Genomic DNA, 22028 nt, shown 5'->3' with positions numbered 1-22028 from the left:
GACCGTCGGAAAACAATTCGGAGTTCCTGTTTTCCAAGTAGATAGTCTTTCCAATAGGATATTCTAATGAGCAGCAGTTTTTATTTTTCCTGCTAGAATCGCACACCAATACACACTTACCAACCACTAAACTGCGGTTCGGTCTAGACAATTGGTGTACACTGTTGCCATAGTTGTTCGTCGGTTATTTTCATTCTCTCTTTCACGCCTCTCGCATTCTCGTAGTAGCCAATATTACTCTCCTTATTGTTTACGTTCGTGTCGCTATCGTATTTGTGGCATTCGTATTCGTTCGAAAATATATGTTAGTCGAATGGTCGAAACATCATCGGATTGATGAAAATATGTTCAAACAATCAAAATTATTCGCCAATCCAACAAAACTTTCATTGGCGAGAGTGTACTGTTTAATGAACTCTTCTCTCAATGTTTCAATATTCAGTTGCAATACTTAAAGCTCTAAACGTTTTCTCGAAAAATACCGACACAAGTTACCAAGCTAATTGGATTGGTGGTACTGACGATGCTTTTGGTTGTCAATAATAAACAATGCCACGTGTAGGGGCCGCTAATGTAATGTAAATGAATATACAGACACACACACACACACACACACACGCACGCGCGCGTTTATGCGACCTTGCCCTCCGGTTCTGAGACCGATGGCTGAACTTAGGTACAGCTTGATTTTCGTTTCCTCATATACACATTACATTACCATTTGTTTTTGGCCTGTGTGTGTGGCAGTGTTTATTCACCATCATGGTGGTAGCTACGATATCTTCTTCTTCTTCTTCTTTTTTTCTAGTCGGTCGTCACCATTCATGAGATGATGCCGACCAATGACACAGATACATGCGCTATATTGGATCGGTGTGTCGTCACGGATACGAACGAAAATTATTCTCTTATTTCTCGTGCGACACTTTCTCTAAGATTATATGATCAAGTTTGGATGTTTTAATGGCTGCATTTTCCGGTAAATCGATGGGAAAGATTTTCGCCATTGAACTCACATCGATCATTCTAAAATTCCGATTCGTCTGGTATGACCGATTTTGTCTTCTGTTTTCCAAACACTGAAAAAGCGGACATCATTTTCGCATCAGGTAGATACACCGATTCAGGGTAAAATTCCGAAAACGAAAATGAACAAAGGTCGCTATACTTGATTTGCGCATTATACTTTCCAGGCGTATCACAACTTTAGCAATCTTTAATTCAAAGCAATCTTAAATATTTCTTTATCACAGTGAGGTGGTCGTCCTGAAAAGGACGGGTTCTGTAAGGGGGGTAACACCAATATGTTCCGGAAATCGCAATTTAGGCCTTTTTCTCGGTTTTCTTCGGGAGCAGCACTGCCTGGATGTTTGGCAGTACACCGCCCTGTGCGATGGTAACTCCGGAGAGCAGTTTGTTCAACTCCTCGTCGTTACGGATGGCCAGCTGCAGATGGCGAGGGATGATTCTCGTTTTCTTGTTGTCACGGGCAGCGTTACCGGCCAATTCCAGCACTTCGGCGGCCAGGTATTCCATCACTGCCGCCAGATAGACCGGTGCACCGGCACCGACACGTTCGGCGTAGTTTCCCTTCCGGAGCAGACGGTGGATTCTGCCTACTGGGAACTGCAGACCAGCACGGTTTGAGCGGGACTTTGCCTTTCCCTTAACTTTTCCTCCTTTACCACGGCCAGACATTTTGTGTGTGCGTGTTTCTGCGTAAAAAATCCACGAGATGCTGTTAACGACTAGACAGCCAATTCAGTAATACTGGCTGCCGCCGTACTAACCCTCTGTTTTATATCGTCTCACTGTTTCCCGTTCTGCGAACAGGAAAAGGAATTCTAACAAAGGGGCAGTCCATGCGCCGCTCTCAATAGCAGGTATAAAACGAGCTGTCATATGGCAAATAGCGTCATTTAAGTTAAAGCAGTTACTCTGAACGTACGAGAACCGTCAAGCACGATGGCACCGAAAACCAGTGGAAAGGCAGCCAAAAAATCCGGCAAGGCCCAGAAAAACATCGCCAAGGGAGATAAGAAAAAGAAGAAGATCCGCAGGAAGGAAAGCTACGCTATCTACATCTACAAAGTGTTGAAGCAGGTCCACCCTGATACCGGAGTATCCTCGAAGGCGATGAGCATCATGAACAGTTTCGTCAATGACATCTTCGAACGCATTGCATCCGAGGCATCGCGTTTGGCCCATTACAACAAACGTTCGACGATTACCTCTCGCGAAATCCAGACCGCCGTTCGTCTGCTTTTGCCAGGAGAGTTGGCCAAGCACGCCGTTTCGGAAGGAACCAAAGCCGTCACCAAGTACACTAGCTCCAAGTAAACTGAGTGAGAACAACCAAACCCCCCCGATCGTGTGTGTGCATACGAATCGCCAAGCATAATCGGCCCTTTTAAGGGCCACAAACAAATCTACACAAAGTGTTAAGTTCGCATATTTCCCTCATTCAATCACCAAACACATTTTGTTCGTTGATGATTTTACTTTCATCAGCCAACAAACACCTAACGAGAAAAACAGAACAAATTATGAACAACACAGGTACAATTGTTCTCGCGTTTCGGAGTATTCATCCATGCCATATGGACAATATATTGTTCGGAGCAAAAATATGTTGGTTTCGAAATAAAGAAAAGTATCGATTACTTTTCGGACCAATCGACAGACTTGGTCGACCAACCAAATAATAAATTGCTACACATACACATGCATGCTACTGTAAACCAACCAATGACATATCAACAGCAATCGTTTTTCTATCCTAGGCGGCTTTGAGCAAATGCTGCATGTTGTATAGTCGAAATTCGAAGCCAACAGCATTGACAGTTGACCAGAACAGTTGAATGGGAATGAATGATTTCGAAAAGATAGTTCATGTTAAACAACATAACTAATTTCTTTTCTCAAATGTTACGTTTTTCAGCGGCGCGTTGAGTAGTACTCAAGTGTCAACAGCAGTTTGAAACTCACAACCGACCAGAAATAATAATGTCGTGTTTGCTTGATGCGAAACCGAAAACCAGTTTCCACCCTAACGACTGCTGGTTAAATTGTTTGTTTGAAAACCTAGTTGTTGGACTGAAAAATCTAGTCAGTTTCGAACCCGGTTGAATTCACACTACTCACTACTCTATTGCACACTTCTTACTATTCTCATATCATCACCACCACCACCACCATCATCATCATCATCATCATCATGATTATAGATTATAATGAATACCAGCAAATGCTAACTAATTCTTTGCGAAACATATTGGTGGCCCTGAAAAGGGCCTTTTATCCTTCCGTATTATGTTATGTGTGTTCTCGTTACGACGTTTAACCTCCGAAACCATACAGAGTGCGACCCTGTCGCTTCAGAGCATACACGACATCCATGGCGGTGACGGTCTTGCGCTTGGCGTGTTCAGTGTAGGTTACTGCATCTCGGATCACATTTTCCAGGAACACCTTCAGCACTCCACGAGTTTCCTCATAGATCAGACCGGAGATACGCTTGACACCACCACGACGAGCCAGACGACGGATAGCGGGCTTGGTAATTCCCTGGATGTTATCACGAAGCACTTTACGATGACGCTTGGCGCCTCCTTTTCCGAGTCCCTTTCCTCCTTTGCCGCGACCAGTCATTTTTCTCTGCTAGCTGCTTGTTCTTGCAAGTAAGACAGTACAAGTGAAACTAATGCCACTTCGCATTTTTTTACATTAAATATTTATTGTTTCTCTTTGGTTACATTTCTGTATGATATTACATGTCAAGTGATGTAGTAATGTTACTTTTCATCTTTTGATTTACGGTAATTTACTAGTTAATAATTTTGATTCAATTTCTTTTTAACAGTTTAACTGATAGACAGTTTGATTTATAAAACTAAACTACAACTAAAACTACAACAAAACTAAAATAGTGAACTAATAAGAGGGTATTCAGAAATTGCACATTTTTCTTGGAATTTTCCATTGGCTGCAATTAGTTTCTCGTTGACGGTAGTGACGTCTGCTAGTTGATGAACTGTTGAAGTCCTGGTGAACCACGGAAGATCCAGAATCATTTTCAGGGCTCTGTTCTGCAGCACTTGGATTTTGTTCCGATGTGTAACGGCACACCTCCCCCACACAGGCAACGCGTACTGAAACACTGGAGCGATGATCTGGGTGTAAACGGCTAACTTATTCTTGCGAATAAGAGATGACCTTCTCTTGATTAATGGGTAGAGACATTTGATGAGCAAAGAGCATTTAGATTTTATCTTGTCGACATGCGAGCGAAAAAGTAGTTTACGATCAAAAGTGAGCCCCAGATAGACCACCTCATTGGACCAGTCGATTTGAAGCCCATCAACCACGATCTTGCAATCAGCTGGAGGAGTGAGTCGCTGAGATAGGCTGTATGGAAACAGGATCGCCTGAGTTTTGGAAGCGTTAATTTTTATCTTCCAGGTGTTCATGTAGCTGACAACGGAATCAAGGCAGTTTTGCAGCTTTTTGGTGAGATGTTTTGTGACCCTTCCTTTGCAAAGGATAGCTGTATCATCCGCGAAGAAGCAGAATTGGCAACCATCAGGAAGTCGAGGGAAATCCGAGGTGTAGACGTTGTACAGTACTGGTCCGAGAATACTACCCTGAGGTACTCCGGCGGGTACAACAAACCCGTTCGATAGGGTTCCGTTCACGCTGACTTTGAAGCTTCTGCCACTGAGATAGTTTTGTACTATCTTGATGAGGTACACTGGGAAGTTGTAGCGATACATCTTGTAGATGAGACCTTCGTGCCAGACGTTGTCGAATGCCTTCTCGACGTCCAGCAGAGCCATGGCTGTAGACTTTGCGACGTGCTTGTTACGGTCGATGATGTTCACTACTCTTTGCAACTGATGAGTTGTGGAATGACCCTTTCTGAATCCGAACTGTTCGGGCAGGAAAATGTTGTTGTTTTCGATGTGCAATAGAACACGATCTAAGATGAGTCTTTCGAAGAGCTTGCTTAGCGACGACAGAAGGCTAATGGGACGATAGCTAGAGGGATTCGTTGGATCTTTAGATGGTTTAAGTAACGGTACAACCTTGGCGATTTTCCACTCCGAGGGGAAGTAGTTCAAATCGAGACATCTGTTGAAAACACTGGCAATAAAGGTGTAGGTCTGATGGCTGAGTTTCTTCAGTGTAAGGTTAAAAATCGAGTCAAAGCCCGGCGCCTTCATGTTTTTGGATGCTTTTACTGTTGCGGCAACTTGTTCGGGTTTAACCTTAACATTTTCCGGAACGTAGCAGCGGGTGTTACGCAAAGTGGACATCGTTTCTCGAACTGCGTCTTCCATGGGACTGACAACGGAATTACCCAGGTTGTGAGAGCGCAAAATGTGTTCGCCGATTGCGGTCGCTTTTTCAAACGGGGTTACCAGAATGTCGTTGTTCTGAGTTAACGGAGGGATTTGTTTCGGTTTTGACTTTAATACCTTTGACACCTTCCAGAAAGGCCGCGAGAACGGGTCTAGCCTTTGGATCATTGACGAGAAGTTTTCGTTTTTCAAGTCATCAACTCGAGAACTGATCAGCTCTGACAATTTCGATGCAACGTATTTTTTCGATAAATCGCCTGACCGTTGAAATTGGCGCCGTACTTTGTTACGTTGACGGATAATTGCTTTGGTCATCGTGTCGATTTTAAGCAATACTCCGTGGATCGGAACCTGTCTAACGCAGTGGTTCTCAGCTACAGAGATAGCGGCCTTCAGCTCGGATAAAGCCTCATCTATATCGTCAGTGTAATTCAACGCTTTAGTAGCATCGATATGCCGATCAACAATCCGGGCGAATTCCACCCAGTTGACGTCGTGGTAATTTTTCCTGGTTTGCGGTTCACCGCACTGAATATCACCACCGATTTGAAATGAAACCGGAAAATGATCAGAGCTGAGATCGTTTGTTGTAACTGGTTGGCTCAGCAAGTCGAAGTTCGACAGAACTATATCCAAGGTGGACGAGATGCCGGCAGGCGAAAGATATGTCGGCTGATACGGAGCGTGGATAGTGTAATAACCCAACTGTAGATCCTCGAAGAGAAGACACCCATTTTTATTCCTACGGATATTTCGCCATGTCTCGTGTTTCGCGTTTAAATCGCAAGCCAAGATAAACTTCTTGTCGGTTCTTGTTAGCTTCCCAAGATCGTTTTTAAACTTTCTTGCCATCCCATTGCCGTCATAGCACTGTGTCGGACAATAAGCGGCAATAATAATAATTTTTCCAGTATCGGAAGACACCTCGATACCGACGGCTTCGATCACCGATGTGCGATAGTGCGGTTGAATGATATATTTAATAGTTTTTCTGATGGCTAGAGCGACACCCCCTCCGCCCGAGTGGGTTCGATCCAGCCTAACTATGTTAAACCCAGGAAGGTACAGATTATTTCCGGGTTTTAAATGCGTTTCCGTGATAGCTACGATATCTGTTGATTGTTGCTCCAAGAGATCACACAACTCAACGCGTTTCCGCGACAATCCGCGGGCGTTCCATAAAACAATATTTAACGGGTTAACAGGCATATTGTATAATGAATTGCCCTAACACAGAAATCTGGTCAAATCTTGTTTGACATTTTTGCATTTTGTTGCACATCTCTGCGAAGATCGGCAAGAGTTGTTCGGTGGTAAATTTGGGCGGAAGATTTTGGTCCAAATGAGGGGTATTTAAATGGGGACTCACCTGAGCTGGTTGACCGTTCACTCCAGCAAGTGGCATTCCGGATCCTGCCAACAACGATGACCAGGGAACCGTAGGATTTGGCTGCGGCGGCAGTTGCTGTGTGGAGGAAGTTCCAGCGCCGTTCTTCCGATTTGACGCCAGCAAAGGAAACTCGCCGTTATTGAAAACCGGACCCTTGTTGGGTTTTCTTCCAGGCTGATGATTCTGCGATGCACGTTTCCGTATTTGTTTATACTCCTCCCTCTTGCGACACTGCTTGTCGGTAGACCGATGACCTTCACCGCAATGAATACATTTCAATACGGCGTCTCCTTCTGCAGGGCAGCTGGACGTTAAATGCACCTGACCGCAGTTGTTGCATCTCGGTTGAAGATGGCAGTTGCGTGTACCGTGTCCGAAGTTCAGACAGCGCATACACTGGGTGACGTCACGGTTTGTCCCACGGTACGGTTCCCAGCTCACGATCATACTGCTGATGGATCTAACAGCTTTCAAAGCGTTCAGTGTCACTGTACCTTTTTTAAAATGCACGAGGTACAGACAATCGCGATACTTGTTGGTGACATCCTTCCTAGTCATCGGGAAAACAGCAACCGGTTGGAGCTTGTATCGTTCGGCCAGCTCCGATGCGATGTCATTACCGCTCATCAGCGGTAAACCACGTACCACTGCTTTGAATGGCTTTTCCGTTGCCAAATCGTGCGAGAAATACTCTGCACCAGCACGATCGAGATAATTTTTTGCTTTCACGTACTCGGATTTGGTATGCAACATCACCTTGATGCCGATACCACACAGCTTGAATTCGGCTTGAATTCCATTTCGAATCAGTTCACGCTGTAACGTTGCGAGCGGGACTGATTTCACCATCAGCGGTGGAAGTTTCACTTTAGCTTCTTCTTCTTCTTCGGGCAGTTCATCGAGAGGGCCACCGAATCCGTTGACATCGCTTACGTTGGTTGCGGTACGGTTGCTTCTTATTTCCGAACGAGCGGAGTGCACTGACATCATAACACCAATTGTGGATTGATTCTGGTTCTGGTTTTGAATAACCACACGCGGACTGGGTGTGTTATTTTTGTTACGCTTAGGATTCGCCTTGGGACTAGCTTTTGAGCCTCTCGAGCGGCGTCTACGTTTCGCCATAAAAACTCAACAAACGAACGAACAAACGCGAGAGAACGAAAACACGTCTGAACACGTTCAACTATCGACAAAGAATGACTGCACTGAATGCCACTTCGCAGACCGGTGCTTTTTTTTATACCTACCGAGAGGGTCCGTTTCGTGCTTTGCTTTGTGCTGATTGGCTGCTTCAGAGCGGTCGGGCAGGTATAAAACAGCCAGCCAGGTCCGTTTTGAGCTCATTCTGTGTTTTGTTTTCAACGCGTACAGTACGGTGTAGAGAGAAAGGATAAGCAAAAGAAAGAAATAATGGCTCGTACCAAGCAGACCGCTCGTAAATCGACCGGAGGAAAGGCTCCTCGTAAGCAACTGGCGACAAAGGCTGCTCGCAAAAGTGCTCCTGCTACTGGCGGAGTGAAGAAACCCCATCGTTATCGGCCAGGAACAGTAGCCCTTCGGGAGATCCGTCGTTACCAGAAATCGACTGAGCTGTTGATTCGCAAGCTGCCGTTCCAGCGTTTAGTGCGTGAAATTGCCCAAGATTTCAAGACCGACCTTCGCTTCCAGAGTTCCGCCGTCATGGCACTGCAGGAGGCCAGCGAAGCCTATCTAGTCGGTTTGTTCGAGGACACCAATCTATGCGCGATCCACGCCAAGCGTGTTACCATCATGCCAAAGGACATCCAGCTGGCTCGTCGGATCCGTGGCGAACGTGCTTAAACAGGCTATCGGCTTTCGTTTGATCTCACAACATATACCCCAAAGGCCCTTTTCAGGGCCACCCAATCAATTACCAACGAGTTTACGAATTCGAATATTTTCCCTTAAACAATCACATACTCAGACACACACACACACAAGTTGCGCGCGCACAGAAAATGACATCCGATCCGTTGCACAATTCATGCCCCATATGGAAAGTCAGTAATCTATAGGTGTTTGAAATGTTTTCCTTATTTTTTGGTCTTTCATTTTTGTTTCTGCTAAAGTAGCAGTTGAGAGGAGAATAGACGACCTGCTGACAGACAAGCAGCACAGACAATACACATTGCTTCCCTGTTACATAGTTCAGCAATGTGTATTGTCCTGTTACCCAGCTTGCAACACATCGTGCACTCGCCGTGTCATGCCATGTGACTGACTGCCTGACAATTCTGACGGGATTCGGCCACCAGTTACTAGTATTACTCTGCTACTGCTACTCTCAATACACTATACTATACAATATGGGTTCAAAATCATGAAAATACCAATTTGTTTCGTTCCAAGACTACCCCGACAGACGCTTGCTTGCCGTTGACATAGTCAACGTCCCATCCCCAGACGACTGGTGGGGATGTTTCTGGCGAAAGAAATACACAGCAATTGCCAATCTTTGAATAGTAGGCTAATGTTCGGTTGGGTTCGGTGCTTTCTTCCGGTACGTGACAATTTTCGGCCAATATCTATCAAATATAAGCAACACTCAAATTCGGTATCAAATCAAATCACTGCTCGAGTTCTTTGTTGCCAATCGATTGAGACTGAGAGACTGACTATGTCTGGCACGCACGCTAGACAGATGGAGGTGTCGAAGGATTATTATTATTATTTAATGGTAATACTTGCACCGTATATTTTGCATGTAAAATCCTAAATGCGCTCCACAATTCCGGTATTCTGATTTGGGAAAGATTGTTTTTTGGTTTTTGCTTCTGATGACAAATATTCTCAGCCCAGCCAGCCGTTTGTGGTACGTGAACAACACACCACACATTTGACTCGTTGTGTTAGAAAGGACTTCGGTTTGTTTGATTCTAATTTTTCACTGTCGAAATTTTTAAACATCCTCTCTCTTGGAATTGACCTGTCCTGATGTTCAGGTTTAATATTTGCAAGATGAACCAAATTCAAATGGCAAAACAAGTTCATTACAAAAAATAGTAACCAAAATGCTTTCAGAACAACCGACACGCCCGGGCGTTGGCGACGTTGGCCAGCATTATTCGTTGGCAGTGCCATCGTGTTCCAGATTTCGGAAGGCATGTTCGGAAATATTATGCTCACGTAACATATCTGTTAGTCAAATTGTTTAAAAATTGTATTTTCCAAATGCAGAACACGGAAAAATTGAAAAGCTTAGTCACCGGTTCGTACTGCGTTTTGGTCGTTTGATCGATTTGCGCCAGACAGCAGGTTCAAGTTTGACCGATTCAATCTCGTGCGCGTCGCAACCGTCATCGAACGGGTTGTGTTAGTTGTCAAGAGAAAATATTTCTCTTCCCAATGAACCATGTTTCGTTGGAGTCCGCATTGTTTAAATGGTACTGTTTTACTATTTTTGACAATTCGAAATAAGCATGTACCGTTTGTCCGATATTGAATGCATATTTCGCTATCATCACTGCCCGTCCGGCTGTTCGCGAATGGTGGAGCAGAAAGTTCAAACATCGTAGCAAACATAAAACCACTCTTTGGCGATACTTCCGCTGCTGTCGATTCATTGTTTACAATTTAAAAACAATAGTCCAGAAAAATTACCTACACCTACCTAGCACCGAATGGTAACCGTCATGTGCGTATTCCCTAACAGGGCCGACGGATTCGGTGCCCGAACGTATCGCACGATTCTACTGCATTCACACACTCGTTTGTATTCGCTTAGTCGTTCGCTCGTTCTACCTGCTTTAGAAAAGTGCACATTAGAAAAAATGGCTGAAACCGCTGTTGACGTATCGGCCGCAGCTCCGGTTGCTGCTTCACCGGCCAAGGCACCGAAGAAAGCCAAAGCCGCCAAGGGAGAAGCCAAAAAACCGAAGAAGCCATCGACACATCCACCAGTCAATGACATGGTAGTGGCTGCCATCAAGACGCTGAAGGAACGCAACGGATCTTCGCTGCAGGCCATCAAGAAGTACATCGCCGCCAACTACAAGTGCGACGTCGCCAAGCTGGCCCCGTTCATCAAGAAGGCCCTGAAATCTGGCGTCGAGAAGGGAAAGCTCACCCAGACCAAGGGTTCCGGTGCATCCGGCTCGTTCAAAATCAAAGCCGGTGCCAAGCAACCGGCTGGCGAGAAGAAGCCGAAGAAGGCTGCTGCCAAAAAACCGAAGAAGGCTGCCGGAGAGAAGAAAAAGGTTGCCAAGAAACCCGCTGGCGAGAAGAAACCGAAGGCCAAAAAGCCTGCAGGTGAGAAAAAGCCGAAAGCCGCCGCTGCAAAGAAGGCTAAGGCAGCATCAGCCAAGGCCGCCAAGAAGGCTGCTGCACCGAAGCAGAAGGCCACCAAGCCATCGAAAGCCGCTGCCAACAAGCCCAAGACCCCGAAGCCAAAGAAGGCCGCTCCAGCCAAAAAAGCTGCCCCGAAGAAGGTGGCTGCCAAGAAGTAAATTGACCCATCGTCAGTCAGTCATCATCATCATGTCGAATTCTACCGTTCTTATTTCGACGGTGTTCAACAAAACAGTCCTTTTCAGGACTACCAAAAAATCCATGCAAAGAATTAATCGATATTTCCTACTTCGCTCGCTTTTGGGTAGTCCGCTTCAACAAAACTGCACAGTAAGAAAAAAAAAAAAAGTATGCTTTTATCCATCACAGCAGCACTACTTTCTGAGCGTGTGCTTCACCGACACGCTATAGTGGATAAATTGGTGCGCAGCCATAGAGCCGACCCCGCTGCTACGCGCATGCTTCTCTTGTAGTACAATCAAATATGTTCGTTCGCTCAGTCGGTAAGCAGCGACGAAAGGATCGGTAGGTGATCAAATGAAAATGCGGACGGATTATGCACGATGATTGATGAAGTCCGTTCGTAAAAATCTAGCTTGCGAAAATTCATCAATAAAAATGGTTGATGTTTTTGTTCCCAATTATATTTGTATTTTAAAACTATCCCAGTTTTCCTTTTCTTGGAAAATGAATGCCGTTATAGTTTCCATTTAGTGTAGAGCCAGTTCGGACACGGTATCGCTCTGTACGCGGTTTTTCGTATAATCATATTTAATTTAGTAGCTTGACTCTCCAGACGATTGTCGTTTTCATTCAACCAACCTTGCTTGATCGGTAAAAAAAAAATAAATCTATTCTCCAGCGCAATCGACCACCGACCATCGACTTTTCACTTGTAATGTGGGAAATTATCCTAGAAGCTATGGAAAAAAAAACAAGTCTTATGGCGCTTGCATGAGTAAATATGATTGATCGATAGTAAAATAGTAAATTTCTATAAGTTCTTTATCAGAAAATTGTGGTCGTCCTGAAAAGGACGTTTTTTCGATTGGTTTCAGTGCGAATCAAGTGCAATTTAGGCCTTCTTTTCGGTTTTCTTCGGGAGCAACACTGCCTGGATGTTTGGCAGTACACCGCCCTGTGCGATGGTAACTCCGGAGAGCAGTTTGTTCAACTCCTCGTCGTTACGGATGGCCAGCTGCAGATGACGAGGGATGATTCTCGTTTTCTTGTTGTCACGGGCAGCGTTACCGGCCAATTCCAGCACTTCGGCGGCCAGGTATTCCATCACTGCCGCCAGATAGACCGGTGCACCGGCACCGACACGTTCGGCGTAGTTTCCTTTCCGAAGCAGACGGTGGATTCTGCCTACTGGGAACTGCAGACCAGCACGGTTCGAGCGGGACTTTGCCTTTCCCTTAACTTTTCCTCCTTTGCCACGGCCAGACATTTTCTTTTATGTGTTTTGTTTTCGTAAAAAATCCACGAAACGATGCTAACAGCTAGGATGCTAACTCGGTAATACTGGCTGCCGCAGTACTAACCCTCTGTTTTATACCATCTCGCTGTTTCTCGTTCTGCGAATAGGCAGAGCATAAAGCGCAAAAGAGGATCAAATTTTGACAAAGGGGCTGTCCCTACTGCGTTGCCTGTAGCAGGTATAAAACGGGGTTTCTTGGGCGAGCTAGCGTCATTTACGTGAAAACAGCTACTCTGAACGCACGTCAACGTTAGAACGATGGCACCGAAAACTAGTGGAAAGGCGGCCAAAAAATCCGGCAAGGCCCAGAAGAACATCGCCAAGGGTGATAAGAAGAAGAAGAAGATCCGCAGGAAGGAAAGCTACGCTATCTACATCTACAAAGTGTTGAAGCAGGTCCACCCTGATACCGGAGTATCCTCGAAGGCGATGAGCATCATGAACAGTTTCGTCAATGACATCTTCGAACGCATTGCATCCGAGGCATCGCGTTTGGCTCATTACAACAAACGTTCGACGATTACCTCTCGCGAAATCCAGACTGCCGTTCGTCTGCTTTTGCCAGGAGAGTTGGCCAAGCACGCCGTTTCTGAGGGAACCAAAGCCGTCACCAAGTACACCAGCTCCAAGTAAACTGAGAACAACACCGACCCCGTGTATGCGAGAACTAACAAACGGCCCTTTTAAGGGCCACAAACAAATCTACACAAAGTGTTAAATTCGAATTCTCGTGTGTTGTTTTGCTTGCTTCTTCTTTACTCGTTTCGATTGTGATGGTGGTGGCCGTTTGTGAAAGAAAGTGCAATAGAGGGAAGGTGCTGGGCAATTGGTTTGAGTGAGTTTAGTTGTTTTGAACAATCTCATCCAATTTGTGCATTACATTATGCTGGAACTGAATTCCTTGAAACCAGCCACACACCGTTGCGGAAGCGAGAGAGAGCGAATTGTTTTAGGCACTACTTTTGTACAGGGATGACCAAAGATTTCCCGCCTTTTCCGAAGAACGGCGAAAGAAGACATTGATAAAACAAAAAACTTATCACATTCTCAGAGGGTAAATTTTGAAAAGGCGTCCCATAGTAAAGTATTCTTCTATGATGCTTTGATGGTAAGACTTCATCACGAAGACGACAAGCAAATGTAAATTTCTTTCGAACATGCACTTTTTCATTTGATTGCGCGCGTGCGTGTGTGTTTGTTTTCGTGAAAATCGCAGGTTTTCGAGAAGAATAAATCTCCTGTGCCAAAATAACGAAAATGTCTCAAAATCGGACATTATCTCTAGCAACCGAAGTTTACTGTTTGCTTGTTAGGAACAATTAGATTTGTACCTGCAGGACAGAAAACATTAGTTTGTTCGATTTTGCGAGTGGTGATTTATATTTTAATAGCGATTTGAGTTAGCATTCATCATTTATCACTCATCCATCGATTATCAATGAAAGGAGATGAATTCGGAGACAAAGAACGAAAAAGAAGATTTTCCGCTTTCCAAAAACATACACCAATACATATGTATATCAACGTCATACTGGTTTACTTCAATGTATGGGTATTGGTTTTTCCCTCAGTCATAATAAAGTTCATTCTTATGTTCTCTAACTTGCTTTTCTCTCTCTCTCGCTCTCCCAACGCACCTCTGTTTGCGATAAGTTGGAACATGTTGTTCATGGCAGTCTACACACACACACACACACACACACACAATTTGCGCAATAGTGCAACTGAGGTATGCGATTCACAAAATTGCTTGCTACTGAAAATTGCGGAAAAGAAAACACAAGACAAATTTTTTCAATTTTGTAGGCACAAGCGTTTTGAAACACGTACAATAACGGGAAGGTATCATATAAAGATTGGTTTTTACTTTTGTCGTTAAGTTTTTTTTTTCATGTACGTATTGTTTACCTCTCGGATGGTGGTAGGTAGAAACGAACAACCGTTTATACGACGCAAAGTCAAACCGATTTCCCATATCCCATCCATGAGCATGAGCAGAGGGAGAAAAAATACCGGTTAACCTGGACTACTTTTCACTTGAGAGTTTGAGAGATTTTTCACCATTTCAACCATTTTTCGTTCAGTTGCCATTTGTCATTGTTGCTAAGCTAACCTAACCATCCGAACAGCGAGAGTTCCGTTCACTGCGTTAGGATTGAGTAAGCCGCGTTCATCGTTTGATCATGTCAACGAAACTCAACAATCGATGCTAAATAAGCAACTTGCTATTGAGTAATCTTTCAGTAATTTCTTACATGGACCGTCGGAAAACAATTCGGAGTTCCTGTTTTCCAAGTAGATAGTCTTTCCAATAGGATATTCTAATGAGCAGCAGTTTTTATTTTTCCTGCTAGAATCGCACACCAATACACACTTACCAACCACTAAACTGCGGTTCGGTCTAGACAATTGGTGTACACTGTTGCCATAGTTGTTCGTCGGTTATTTTCATTCTCTCTTTCACGCCTCTCGCATTCTCGTAGTAGCCAATATTACTCTCCTTATTGTTTACGTTCGTGTCGCTATCGTATTTGTGGCATTCGTATTCGTTCGAAAATATATGTTAGTCGAATGGTCGAAACATCATCGGATTGATGAAAATATGTTCAAACAATCAAAATTATTCGCCAATCCAACAAAACTTTCATTGGCGAGAGTGTACTGTTTAATGAACTCTTCTCTCAATGTTTCAATATTCAGTTGCAATACTTAAAGCTCTAAACGTTTTCTCGAAAAATACCGACACAAGTTACCAAGCTAATTGGATTGGTGGTACTGACGATGCTTTTGGTTGTCAATAATAAACAATGCCACGTGTAGGGGCCGCTAATGTAATGTAAATGAATATACAGACACACACACACACACACACACACACGCACGCGCGCGTTTATGCGACCTTGCCCTCCGGTTCTGAGACCGATGGCTGAACTTAGGTACAGCTTGATTTTCGTTTCCTCATATACACATTACATTACCATTTGTTTTTGGCCTGTGTGTGTGGCAGTGTTTATTCACCATCATGGTGGTAGCTACGATATCTTCTTCTTCTTCTTCTTTTTTTCTAGTCGGTCGTCACCATTCATGAGATGATGCCGACCAATGACACAGATACATGCGCTATATTGGATCGGTGTGTCGTCACGGATACGAACGAAAATTATTCTCTTATTTCTCGTGCGACACTTTCTCTAAGATTATATGATCAAGTTTGGATGTTTTAATGGCTGCATTTTCCGGTAAATCGATGGGAAAGATTTTCGCCATTGAACTCACATCGATCATTCTAAAATTCCGATTCGTCTGGTATGACCGATTTTGTCTTCTGTTTTCCAAACACTGAAAAAGCGGACATCATTTTCGCATCAGGTAGATACACCGATTCAGGGTAAAATTCCGAAAACGAAAATGAACAAAGGTCGCTATACTTGATTTGCGCATTATACTTTCCAGGCGTATCACAACTTTAGCAATCTTTAATTCAAAGCAATCTTAAATATTTCTTTATCACAGTGAGGTGGTCGTCCTGAAAAGGACGGGTTCTGTAAGGGGGGTAACACCAATATGTTCCGGAAATCGCAATTTAGGCCTTTTTCTCGGTTTTCTTCGGGAGCAGCACTGCCTGGATGTTTGGCAGTACACCGCCCTGTGCGATGGTAACTCCGGAGAGCAGTTTGTTCAACTCCTCGTCGTTACGGATGGCCAGCTGCAGATGGCGAGGGATGATTCTCGTTTTCTTGTTGTCACGGGCAGCGTTACCGGCCAATTCCAGCACTTCGGCGGCCAGGTATTCCATCACTGCCGCCAGATAGACCGGTGCACCGGCACCGACACGTTCGGCGTAGTTTCCCTTCCGGAGCAGACGGTGGATTCTGCCTACTGGGAACTGCAGACCAGCACGGTTTGAGCGGGACTTTGCCTTTCCCTTAACTTTTCCTCCTTTACCACGGCCAGACATTTTGTGTGTGCGTGTTTCTGCGTAAAAAATCCACGAGATGCTGTTAACGACTAGACAGCCAATTCAGTAATACTGGCTGCCGCCGTACTAACCCTCTGTTTTATATCGTCTCACTGTTTCCCGTTCTGCGAACAGGAAAAGGAATTCTAACAAAGGGGCAGTCCATGCGCCGCTCTCAATAGCAGGTATAAAACGAGCTGTCATATGGCAAATAGCGTCATTTAAGTTAAAGCAGTTACTCTGAACGTACGAGAACCGTCAAGCACGATGGCACCGAAAACCAGTGGAAAGGCAGCCAAAAAATCCGGCAAGGCCCAGAAAAACATCGCCAAGGGAGATAAGAAAAAGAAGAAGATCCGCAGGAAGGAAAGCTACGCTATCTACATCTACAAAGTGTTGAAGCAGGTCCACCCTGATACCGGAGTATCCTCGAAGGCGATGAGCATCATGAACAGTTTCGTCAATGACATCTTCGAACGCATTGCATCCGAGGCATCGCGTTTGGCCCATTACAACAAACGTTCGACGATTACCTCTCGCGAAATCCAGACCGCCGTTCGTCTGCTTTTGCCAGGAGAGTTGGCCAAGCACGCCGTTTCGGAAGGAACCAAAGCCGTCACCAAGTACACTAGCTCCAAGTAAACTGAGTGAGAACAACCAAACCCCCCCGATCGTGTGTGTGCATACGAATCGCCAAGCATAATCGGCCCTTTTAAGGGCCACAAACAAATCTACACAAAGTGTTAAGTTCGCATATTTCCCTCATTCAATCACCAAACACATTTTGTTCGTTGATGATTTTACTTTCATCAGCCAACAAACACCTAACGAGAAAAACAGAACAAATTATGAACAACACAGGTACAATTGTTCTCGCGTTTCGGAGTATTCATCCATGCCATATGGACAATATATTGTTCGGAGCAAAAATATGTTGGTTTCGAAATAAAGAAAAGTATCGATTACTTTTCGGACCAATCGACAGACTTGGTCGACCAACCAAATAATAAATTGCTACACATACACATGCATGCTACTGTAAACCAACCAATGACATATCAACAGCAATCGTTTTTCTATCCTAGGCGGCTTTGAGCAAATGCTGCATGTTGTATAGTCGAAATTCGAAGCCAACAGCATTGACAGTTGACCAGAACAGTTGAATGGGAATGAATGATTTCGAAAAGATAGTTCATGTTAAACAACATAACTAATTTCTTTTCTCAAATGTTACGTTTTTCAGCGGCGCGTTGAGTAGTACTCAAGTGTCAACAGCAGTTTGAAACTCACAACCGACCAGAAATAATAATGTCGTGTTTGCTTGATGCGAAACCGAAAACCAGTTTCCACCCTAACGACTGCTGGTTAAATTGTTTGTTTGAAAACCTAGTTGTTGGACTGAAAAATCTAGTCAGTTTCGAACCCGGTTGAATTCACACTACTCACTACTCTATTGCACACTTCTTACTATTCTCATATCATCACCACCACCACCACCATCATCATCATCATCATCATCATGATTATAGATTATAATGAATACCAGCAAATGCTAACTAATTCTTTGCGAAACATATTGGTGGCCCTGAAAAGGGCCTTTTATCCTTCCGTATTATGTTATGTGTGTTCTCGTTACGACGTTTAACCTCCGAAACCATACAGAGTGCGACCCTGTCGCTTCAGAGCATACACGACATCCATGGCGGTGACGGTCTTGCGCTTGGCGTGTTCAGTGTAGGTTACTGCATATCGGATCACATTTTCCAGGAACACCTTCAGCACTCCACGAGTTTCCTCATAGATCAGACCGGAGATACGCTTGACACCACCACGACGAGCCAGACGACGGATAGCGGGCTTGGTAATTCCCTGGATGTTATCACGAAGCACTTTACGATGACGCTTGGCGCCTCCTTTTCCGAGTCCCTTTCCTCCTTTGCCGCGACCAGTCATTTTTCTCTGCTAGCTGCTTGTTCTTGCAAGTAAGACAGTACAAGTGAAACTAATGCCACTTCGCAGACCGGTGCTTTTTTTTATACCTACCGAGAGGGTCCGTTTCGTGCTTTGCTTTGTGCTGATTGGTTGCCTCAGACCGGTCGGGCAGGTATAAAACAGCCAGCCAGGTCCGTTTTGAGCTCATTCTGTGTTTTGTTTTCAACGCGTACAGTACGGTGTAGGGAGAAAGGATAAGCAAAAGAAAGAAATAATGGCTCGTACCAAGCAGACCGCTCGTAAATCGACCGGAGGAAAGGCTCCTCGTAAGCAACTGGCGACAAAGGCTGCTCGCAAAAGTGCTCCTGCTACTGGCGGAGTGAAGAAACCCCATCGTTATCGGCCAGGAACAGTAGCCCTTCGGGAGATCCGTCGTTACCAGAAATCGACTGAGCTGTTGATTCGCAAGCTGCCGTTCCAGCGTTTAGTGCGTGAAATTGCCCAAGATTTCAAGACCGACCTTCGCTTCCAGAGTTCCGCCGTCATGGCACTGCAGGAGGCCAGCGAAGCCTATCTAGTCGGTTTGTTCGAGGACACCAATCTATGCGCGATCCACGCCAAGCGTGTTACCATCATGCCAAAGGACATCCAGCTGGCTCGTCGGATCCGTGGCGAACGTGCTTAAACAGGCTATCGGCTTTCGTTTGATCTCACAACATATACCCCAAAGGCCCTTTTCAGGGCCACCCAATCAATTACCAACGAGTTTACGAATTCGAATATTTTCCCTTAAACAATCACATACTCAGACACACACACACAAGTTGCGCGCGCACAGAAAATGACATCCGATCCGTTGCACAATTCATGCCCCCCATATGGAAAGTCAGTAATCTATAGGTGTTTGAAATGTTTTCCTTATTTTTTGGTCTTTCATTTTTGTTTCTGCTAAAGTAGCAGTTGAGAGGAGAATAGACGACCTGCTGACAGACAAGCAGCACAGACAATACACATTGCTTCCCTGTTACATAGTTCAGCAAAATTTGTAACCCAGCTTGCAACACATCGTGCACTCGCCGTGTCATGCCATGTGACTGACTGCCTGACAATTCTGACGGGATTCGGCCACCAGTTACTAGTATTACTCTGCTACTGCTACTCTCAATACACTATACTATACAATATTGGTTCAAAATCATGAAAATACCAATTTGTTTCGTTCCAAGACTACCCCGACAGACGCTTGCTTGCCGTTGACATAGTCAACGTCCCATCCCCAGACGACTGGTGGGGATGTTTCTGGCGAAAGAAATACACAGCAATTGCCAATCTTTGAATAGTAGGCTAATGTTCGGTTGGGTTCGGTGCTTTCTTCCGGTACGTGACAATTTTCGGCCAATATCTATCAAATATAAGCAACACTCAAATTCGGTATCAAATCAAATCACTGCTCGAGTTCTTTGTTGCCAATCGATTGAGACTGAGAGACTGACTATGTCTGGCACGCACGCTAGACAGATGGAGGTGTCGAAGGATTATTATTATTATTTAATGGTAATACTTGCACCGTATATTTTGCATGTAAAATCCTAAATGCGCTCCACAATTCCGGTATTCTGATTTGGGAAAGATTGAACAACAACACCACACATTTGACTCGTTGTGTTAGAAAGGACTTCGGTTTGTTTGATTCTAATTTTTCACTGTCGAAATTTTTAAACATCCTCTCTCTTGGAATTGACCTGTCCTGATGTTCAGGTTTAATATTTGCAAGATGAACCAAATTCAAATGGCAAAACAAGTTCATTACAAAAAATAGTAACCAAAATGCTTTCAGAACAACCGACACGCCCGGGCGTTGGCGACGTTGGCCAGCATTATTCGTTGGCAGTGCCATCGTGTTCCAGATTTCGGAAGGCATGTTCGGAAATATTATGCTCACGTAACATATCTGTTAGTCAAATTGTTTAAAAATTGTATTTTCCAAATGCAGAACACGGAAAAATTGAAAAGCTTAGTCACCGGTTCGTACTGCGTTTTGGTCGTTTGATCGATTTGCGCCAGACAGCAGGTTCAAGTTTGACCGATTCAATCTCGTGCGCGTCGCAACCGTCATCGAACGGGTTGTGTTAGTTGTCAAGAGAAAATATTTCTCTTCCCAATGAACCATGTTTCGTTGGAGTCCGCATTGTTTAAATGGTACTGTTTTACTATTTTTGACAATTCGAAATAAGCATGTACCGTTTGTCCGATATTGAATGCATATTTCGCTATCATCACTGCCCGTCCGGCTGTTCGCGAATGGTGGAGCAGAAAGTTCAAACATCGTAGCAAACATAAAACCACTCTTTGGCGATACTTCCGCTGCTGTCGATTCATTGTTTACAATTTAAAAAACAATAGTCCAGAAAAATTACCTACACCTACCTAGCACCGAATGGTAACCGTCATGTGCGTATTCCCTAACAGGGCCGACGGATTCGGTGCCCGAACGTATCGCACGATTCTACTGCATTCACACACTCGTTTGTATTCGCTTAGTCGTTCGCTCGTTCTACCTGCTTTAGAAAAGTGCACATTAGAAAAAATGGCTGAAACCGCTGTTGACGTATCGGCCGCAGCTCCGGTTGCTGCTTCACCGGCCAAGGCACCGAAGAAAGCCAAAGCCGCCAAGGGAGAAGCCAAAAAACCGAAGAAGCCATCGACACATCCACCAGTCAATGACATGGTAGTGGCTGCCATCAAGACGCTGAAGGAACGCAACGGATCTTCGCTGCAGGCCATCAAGAAGTACATCGCCGCCAACTACAAGTGCGACGTCGCCAAGCTGGCCCCGTTCATCAAGAAGGCCCTGAAATCTGGCGTCGAGAAGGGAAAGCTCACCCAGACCAAGGGTTCCGGTGCATCCGGCTCGTTCAAAATCAAAGCCGGTGCCAAGCAACCGGCTGGCGAGAAGAAGCCGAAGAAGGCTGCTGCCAAAAAACCGAAGAAGGCTGCCGGAGAGAAGAAAAAGGTTGCCAAGAAACCCGCTGGCGAGAAGAAACCGAAGGCCAAAAAGCCTGCAGGTGAGAAAAAGCCGAAAGCCGCCGCTGCAAAGAAGGCTAAGGCAGCACCAGCCAAGGCCGCCAAGAAGGCTGCTGCACCGAAGCAGAAGGCCACCAAGCCATCGAAAGCCGCTGCCAACAAGCCCAAGACCCCGAAGCCAAAGAAGGCCGCGCCAGCCAAAAAAGCTGCCCCGAAGAAGGTGGCTGCCAAGAAGTAAATTGACCCATCGTCAGTCAGTCATCATCATCATGTCGAATTCTACCGTTCTTATTTCGACGGTGTTCAACAAAACAGTCCTTTTCAGGACTACCAAAAAATCCATGCAAAGAATTAATCGATATTTCCTACTTCGCTCGCTTTTGGGTAGTCCGCTTCAACAAAACTGCACAGTAAGAAAAAAAAAAAAAGTATGCTTTTATCCATCACAGCAGCACTACTTTCTGAGCGTGTGCTTCACCGACACGCTATAGTGGATAAATTGGTGCGCAGCCATAGAGCCGACCCCGCTGCTACGCGCATGCTTCTCTTGTAGTACAATCAAATATGTTCGTT

General features: G+C 44.8%; 3 protein-coding genes across 3 annotated transcripts; 2 read left to right on the top strand and 1 right to left on the bottom strand.

Moving 5' to 3' along the window:
* Positions 1-3339: 3339 nt before the first annotated feature.
* On the bottom strand, positions 3340-3651 carry LOC131427717 (histone H4). Its single transcript, XM_058591163.1, has one exon. It carries the CDS (start codon positions 3649-3651, stop codon positions 3340-3342), a length of 312 nt encoding a protein of 103 aa, XP_058447146.1.
* A 6893-nt stretch (positions 3652-10544) lies between these two features.
* On the top strand, positions 10545-11219 carry LOC131425149 (histone H1B-like). Its single transcript, XM_058586777.1, has one exon. The coding sequence runs from the start codon at positions 10545-10547 to the stop codon at positions 11217-11219; it is 675 nt and encodes a 224-aa protein (XP_058442760.1).
* Positions 11220-21018: 9799 nt separating this feature from the next.
* On the top strand, positions 21019-21693 carry LOC131427710 (histone H1B-like). The gene has a single exon (XM_058591151.1). The coding sequence runs from the start codon at positions 21019-21021 to the stop codon at positions 21691-21693; it is 675 nt and encodes a 224-aa protein (XP_058447134.1).
* Positions 21694-22028: the final 335 nt, after the last annotated feature.

This window comes from Malaya genurostris, chromosome 1, assembly GCF_030247185.1.
Source record: "Malaya genurostris strain Urasoe2022 chromosome 1, Malgen_1.1, whole genome shotgun sequence".
NCBI lineage: Eukaryota > Metazoa > Arthropoda > Insecta > Diptera > Culicidae > Malaya > Malaya genurostris.
The sequence above is the reverse complement of the archived record's forward strand: the minus strand, read 5'-3'. Positions and strand labels throughout refer to the sequence as shown.

Coding starts and splice junctions, on each gene's coding strand:
- LOC131427717 (XM_058591163.1), bottom strand. CDS start 3,651: ATGACTGGTCGCGGCAAAGGAGGAAAGGGACTCGGAAAAGGAGGCGCC.
- LOC131425149 (XM_058586777.1), top strand. CDS start 10,545: ATGGCTGAAACCGCTGTTGACGTATCGGCCGCAGCTCCGGTTGCTGCT.
- LOC131427710 (XM_058591151.1), top strand. CDS start 21,019: ATGGCTGAAACCGCTGTTGACGTATCGGCCGCAGCTCCGGTTGCTGCT.